The 7,370-nt window shown below is 37.5% G+C and overlaps 1 protein-coding gene across 1 annotated transcript; it reads right to left on the bottom strand.

Moving 5' to 3' along the window:
* Positions 1-1,328: 1,328 nt before the first annotated feature.
* On the bottom strand, positions 1,329-6,446 carry LOC131881417 (transmembrane protein 138-like; the record flags this gene model as incomplete). The annotated part of the gene is given in 3 exon segments (XM_059228266.1): positions 1,329-1,506; positions 1,816-1,888; positions 6,115-6,446. Coding segments are annotated over 3 exon segments (382 nt in total), but the record flags the coding sequence as incomplete, so codon positions are not given.
* Between the last annotated feature and the right edge of the window lie 924 nt (positions 6,447-7,370).

Here is a 7,370-nt window from a genome sequence, read left to right as displayed (position 1 = left end):
TTTCTTTCTCGGAGTCCTAACAAATGAGACAGTTTTCGCAATGAAGGATTTGTTGCTCTGTCTTCTTTGAAACGAGAAATAATGTGAGGTGGCACTTTCGAAACTGTTGCAAAATTGAGTCACAATTTGTCGAATGAAACTGAAACCCGTAGTGTTATGACATTTTAAAAATGTATTAATTCATTTTCTTAAAGTATGCCTTTGTTTTTGTGCTTGCATCACTGAGGATATAGAAAACAACTAATGTGCCAGATTATCTAGCCATAATTTAAAACAAAAAAACATGAAAAATATTTAGCTTCCAAAAGTGCAATATCATTCCCCTCCTTATCTATGATTGCCAATGAGCGATGAATTTGGAGGTTTAGTTACTCCCATTCTTTTCTTACCGCCGGCAGTAAAAAAGGAGAAATGGGCCGTTTGGCCGGCTTGCGGCTGCCCGGACAAGTTTGGGCCGAAACGAGTTTATTGCATTTAATAGCAATACCATGGTCTCTATCATGCTTATTATGATTTAGAATCAATACACAGACACCAAGGCATACATTCCATTCAAAATATTCTTACTTGCTTACTAGGCAAATTTCTGTGCTTATCGTACCATCATCTCGTTAAATCGACAGAGCTTCTTGTTTGTTTGAGGACAAGCCCTCTAGGTTGAGCAGAGCTTTACCCACTGAGACAGTACGAGAGGATGAGAATCAGTTCCGTTGCTTTAATGACTTGATACTTTCAATGCAGAGATTGGACTTCTGAGTAAGCAGTTAAAAATATTTTGAATGAGATGTATGCCTTGTTGTCTCTGTCTTGATTCTAAATCATGATAATCATGATAGAGACCATGTTATTTCTAATAAATGTAAAAAACCAGGCCAAACAGCCAATGTCGCCTTTTTTACTGCCGGCGGTAAGAAAAGAATTGTCACTAAAGCTCCAAAGTCATTCCTCACTGATAAAGTGATAAAAAGTTATCGCTTTCGACAAGGCTCCACAACTTTGTCGCAGAAAATCGTTCGACTTCATTTGGAACGGCTTTTGGCCTCCAAAGAGTGATGAACAAGAGATATATTCTGCTGGTCAATGATATATCCTTAGATACAGTTCTTGACCAATTTTCTTTTAATAGAGCTGGTCCGAAAGATCATAAATTTCGAAGCTTATTATGTTAATGAATAATAACGACCTCAATTTTCCTCGCCAACAATAACTTTCTGATTCATTGTTTTATTATTTATTATAATTTGACTTATTACATCAATGCACTTTTGAACAATTTAGGATATTGGAGGTAGTCTATTAGTTTTGCAACAGCCAATGTAGGGACTTACTGAAGCGTTGAACCACGTATAAGATCAGGAGACCCGGATTCCACCATTTAGGGGACATTGGGTCGTCCCATCGCTTATTGAGACTCGTTACATGGAATGTGATGGAAAGTCCTGTATAGGCCAACGAGACCAAGATGGCTGTCCGGAATTGTGTCACAAGAATGCCCACAAGGCCAGCCTGAAATAATCATCCAATGAGGAAAGAAATTGGTTCAATAGTTTTCCGATCGGTGACATTACTGTGTAATGAACGTGAGGTCCGATTTCCGAGAACCCTATGGATTTCTATTTTGGTTAACCGACTTCTATTTCAAGAGAAAACACGAAGTGAAGAAAAAGCCTCTCTTTTGCAATGCATTTTGAACGTATATGGATACCCCACAGCAAGCGATCTAGTATCGCTTTCATCTTAATCACAATCAGAATCTGTTCTTCGCTCATGATTGTTTTCCTTCTTCTCAGAATCGGCATATTATGCATGACTTACTTGAAAAATGTAGGTCGAAATGAAGGACAGAAATACGATTATCAGAGAGAACACCAGGCACACATCTTGAATACTGAAAGCAAGAGTGAAAGCGGGGATGAGTCGTCAATTTTAGCCTCATTTGATGTTTTCATAAACGATGTGCCATAGCCATGGTCGCCAAGTTTGTTCATGACAATCCCTCCTCATACAACTCCAAAGAATTCAACGACAAATTTCATGGGCTTAACCCACTTCCACTTATCGGATTGGATCATCTACCTTGAGATAGGGCGACTGTGAATGAGCTCGTACAGAAGCGGTAGTTGTGGTAATAGAGTTGGTTGATTTTTGCCCCCACTACCATACTAGCTTTGAGATTGGAAGAAGACCAACTCAACCGAGGAAGCCAACCAGACGACCAACCGATCCATCCACCGACCAGTCAAAAAGTCTCTTGACCAGTTTGTTAGGCAGGATTGCGTGATGGGTTCCAAAAATCGGGCAGATTGCCATCAGCCACGACAAGTTTTACATAATAATTTTTGGGACAAAAAATGTTGTGAGTTTCGTTAACATAATTGTTAGCCTGTCAAAATGAGTTATCTGTCGTGATCGGCGTTGCTACGTGGCCATTCGGCTTTTTCCTTACATAAAACGGAGATGCTTCTTGCTTAAACAATTAGATCTATGACGCACCCAATCAAAGAGGAGTTCTTTTTTCCAACAGAGAACGACTTGAACACATTCCTAATGAAACGATTATGATTGCTGAGCAAATTTTTGTCATGGAGCACACAACTTGACTTAATCTTGGGCATGTATGACGAAATTTGGCTCTCATAATGAGGGAAATTTGTCCTCCATGAGACACTTCATTTGAATGCTTTTCTTGTCTCAGCAATATTTCGCTTCCCTTCGTTAGCCGAGTGAAAATTGTCTATCCAAGGTCTTAAAACACAGTTTACTAAACAAATTGGAGACATTGGAGAACAATCACTAAAATATTAGATATCTGAACAGAATTGACCTTATTCTTTCCTTGTTTCTATGCCTTGGATATTCATAAATGGCGTTTCATTAACCTGTATGAAAAGTAGAAAAACGATCACTCCTAAAATAATACAACTAAAGAGATGATATAAGTGACAGCAATTTATTTCCATAACCTTGCTCGAATTTGGAATCTGCAATTCTTGAGACCTATCGCCTTTAAATGAAGTTTGAACAAAGTGAGGTTAAATGTGATCTACATTGTGTTAAATGGTTAAAATCATTTTCCAATGGAAGACTCTCGTAATGGCAAATTTTTCCCATAAGATTTAGCTATTTTCGCGTAAAATGCAGGAACATAATTCTCAAGATCAGTCAGTTGCCACTAAATATGCATTTCTTTAGCCTTAGACTTTTGGTGTCGTTGATTTTATTCTGATTTATTTACCTAAGTATTTAAGCTGCCCTCTGCACAAACACATGCCAAGTACACAAATTTAGTAGTTAGAGACTACTAATCGTAGATTACTTCAATCACTTTCTCTAATATTGGTCCATTTCAGAGATGAACTGAAAAATGGAGTTAACATGATTTACATACACGGTTTCCTTTTAGTTAATCAACCCGACGTTCAATTGATGATTAAGAAAAAGATTTTCTAGGTCGAGAGTTGCAGTCAATCCTTTATAGGGCCAAAGCTCCTTGGAAACCACAATCAATCTTGGGATGCATGCCCCGATTTTCCCTGATGGAAATCGCAGACGTCAAATCGACCCTGTTGCTGAATAAATGTAATGTCCGTCATGAATGTTGCCAACCAATGAAACGTTTTGATAATTTTCAAACCCACTTAAGATTCCCACCTTGCCGTTTCATAATCTCCGATTCTGACAGCATTTCTTTTGGTGTGTTCGTCACGGAAAACTAAAACCTGGATGGAGAGCTCAAGCATACCCCCTTCTGAAAAATTCCGATATTGCTAAAGAATTTGGCGACTTCTTCATTTCGCTAGTGCCCACTCCAAGACAAAACCTCAGAGCAAAATGAAATATATCTGAGATAATGCCAATTTCAAGTGATGATTGATAGAGCTAGGAAAATAACTTGTGTAACCATCGAGCAACAATTCTAGAGATTTGAATGTGAGAAGGTATCTAAACACGAGTTAACGTGCAGAGTTGCTACTGTAAGGAAAACTAGCTTTGACAAGCAAATTGTTTTCATGGCACGTCACAAGTAGTTTATTTGGTAATCTACAGTGTATCTTCCCATTTTGTTTGAACTGTCTGACTATGCAAAAAATTAGGGTCATTATCAAGGGCATTAAACCTGTAAAGCAAAAAATCAAAGCATAGCAAATGAGCTTTTTGTGAATTTGTTAGAAACTACAATTTTGCTGAATTTAATTTTGAGATTAACAGCTCAAAGACAACAACTGGCAAAACCTAAAGGCAAAAAGATGGTATTTTGAGCCATTATGGTAACTGGAATATGGTCTGGGATGCTATGGCTTAGACTTGTGCTAGAAGCTCATTAAATTGCAAGATATAGAATGAATCTTCTTTTTGTACTCAACCAACTAAAGAAAAGTAGCTCATTCATTATCTAAAGAGTTCCCAAATGAGCTTAAGAGGTCAAACATATTGATCCAGTTGTTTGCTTAGGTTGAATTTTAAAGAAAACCATTGCCCTAGGACAGTAGGGTGTGTATGATATGAAAAACGCAATGCATTAGTGTCAGTCCTTGGCCTAAGGATCACCATGCACCCCATGTTTCATGGTTAAGCAAAACTTAAAAGAACATTTGTTAAATTCAATGTTGGGGAAAGGACCAGCCATTGTTTAATGATTCAATTTAAGCAATTCAACATTCAAGTTCATCATGGGCTTTCCAGCACGGTTCGGTTCTTGGAATCCTTGCCCATACCCTACATCCAATGTAATCAAGCCCCACAAAAACTCAAATAATTAACAAAATACTGATAAATATCCCACCTCCAATGCCACTTGACTGTGGAGCATTATTTTACGTGCTTTTTTGCTAAGAGCTTTATACTCCTTTTGAAGTATTATGCATTTTGATAGCATTTGCAAAAAAAAATTTTCAAGATTTTTTATTCACATTATCCTTGTGATGTGATGCTTTGAGGCTGTCATGCACATTTCATTAGCATACTTTAAGTCTTTTCACCAACAAAGTAAATGTTAGAATATCAGAGCTCCTTACTTTGTTCTGCATAATTGAAAATTTCAAGTGGAAATTTTAAGAGATCTGTCAAAAGATTTTAGGGAATCTGTCAGGAAATTTCTGGCAATTCTTCAAGGAAATTCAGACAATTCTCCCAGGAATGTCAGGGAATACGTCAAGGAATGGCTGGGAATTTGTCAATTTCCAAGACGCTCATCTGATTGTGAACGCATTTGCAGTTTAAATCTCAAGGTGTTCTAACTTGCACAGAATTTTAGAAAAATGTTGCATTAAAGAACATTAAGTATTTAGAATATAAGAGCATTGATACTAATGACCAAATATTCAAACAAATATATTTTAAGGATAAAACTGTATATGCATTCATAAAATCTTAATTGCAGGTTTTTCAATAGTTTTTTTTCCTTGAAGGTCAGGCTTCCTTTTTTAAGACTGACGTCAACAGGCCTCCCAACAAATTGTCATTGTATAATTTTCCGAAGTGTAAAAAGCATTCGGTTTGAACTTACATTGTATCACAACCCTAATCAGCACACAAACGAATGGAGCCAAATCATGTGAAAACAAGATATTGGGTCAGTTAGATTCATTTTATTCGCACTTTTTCTTTCAGTTTCAATTACCGTACTTTAATTCTTGATTTGGCCAAAACTATATTTATCTCATGATGACATAAATCGTTTATTGTTCGGGGAATTGATGACTTACTCTTTTGAACTCATGCAATTACCAAAATGTGTATCATACTATTCAAATTCTATCAAAATGTGCTCCAAAAAAAATCACATGCAACACATAGAGAATGAGTATTCATTGCTTATCGGCATTTCAACGTGGTATTTGTTTCAATAAAAACTCTCCAGGCCTTAAGCGTTCCAATTGTTCTTCACCTTGGCCCCAAGTCATGTAATAGCTTATAATACGTGGTCACTGGTGTAGGGCAAGGATGTGCAGGGCCCAAGTTATCAAAAGCAGCAATCAAATTTGATTGTTCCTAACGTCTAAATTCTTGAAACGGTTGTCTTACGTGGTCTGTTGTATCAGAGGACATCTTCTTTTCTGTTTAGATGGCTCTGGAGGCTGTGTCAAGTGAAATTTGAGATAGTAATATACTTACACAAAGACGACCAGAAGGATGACGCTCTCAAATCTGAAGATTTCGCAGAAAGTGTTGAAAATTAGGTCAGCCAAGAGAAACCCGATTTGAACCATTAACATCGACCTATATCTCCCCAAAGACAGCTTCATGGTCACAGAGTCGAGATCAAAAGTAGTTCAACGCCAAATGTTGTCCTAATTCGTTGCTCTTGAGCGTGAGTACTATTGTCGGACAGGAATCTGTCATTCTTTGAGACACAATCCAACGAGATACTTACAAATCCAATTATACCTGGCGGAGCTTTCAAGCTTTCCAGTAACATATTTCACTACAGGGCAGTCTCAAATTACTTTCGATTGTTGTCTGAATATGTTTCGAAACATGATGTTGAATTTTGGAAGCCGCTACTTGAATACTACCCTGTAAATATTTGGCATCAATTTACAAAAACTGGGTCAAATCATACATTTTCATGGCTTTTCTGATCCCAAAATGAGAAGAAAATATGGACTGTTTTGAGTTGTTCAAAACCAATTGAGGAATCATACGGTTATCTAAGCCATCCAACAAATCCCCCAAATATTCCAGGTAGAGCAACGAGTGCCGTCGGCTTTCCTTTTAGAATTAAGAGTTGATCCTTTACAGAGGACATCGTTTGAAATGAAGAGGGAAAACGTACTCGTACTAAAGGGGTTTGGCACATCGACTAAGTCTGAGCTCTGTCAATAAACAGTTCTATCAAGGGGCAAGAATCTATTGGTAAGTGTGCGTAAACAATCATTTTATCAAATACTATTGGCCCCCTGTTTGGCTTCCTGTCGGCAGGATTCACTTTTATATGACTTTGTCAACTAGAAACATGTACGTCCTAGATTAAAAACCTGGAATGTTATTACATAATTGCAGCTATTTGTCCAAGTGTTTGTAACCCCAGCAGACGCGATTGAAGGATTTTAAGTATAGATTATATTCATCAGCTTTCATTCAAAGCAAAATTTGGTGACGGTATGGCATCCAGAACACCAGTAACAATGCGCAGATCTAGACGACGTTCACGTACACTTGAAAATTCGTTTTGCTCAAATTGGTGGAAGACGTATCAAAAAAACGAAATGGTTGCCCATTTGACCCTACAATGAAAAAGCAAGTTAATGTGAAGGATTTAGAACGCAATTGCAACGGTATTGCACTGCATTTGCAAACCAATCGTTTTATTGTCAGTAGACCTCGAGAGAAAAAGTTAAAACCTGAAGAAACCTGGTTCCGATAGCGCC

This window comes from Tigriopus californicus, chromosome 5, assembly GCF_007210705.1.
Source record: "Tigriopus californicus strain San Diego chromosome 5, Tcal_SD_v2.1, whole genome shotgun sequence".
Taxonomy (NCBI): domain Eukaryota; kingdom Metazoa; phylum Arthropoda; class Copepoda; order Harpacticoida; family Harpacticidae; genus Tigriopus; species Tigriopus californicus.
This window is presented reverse-complemented; position numbering and strand designations above follow the sequence as displayed.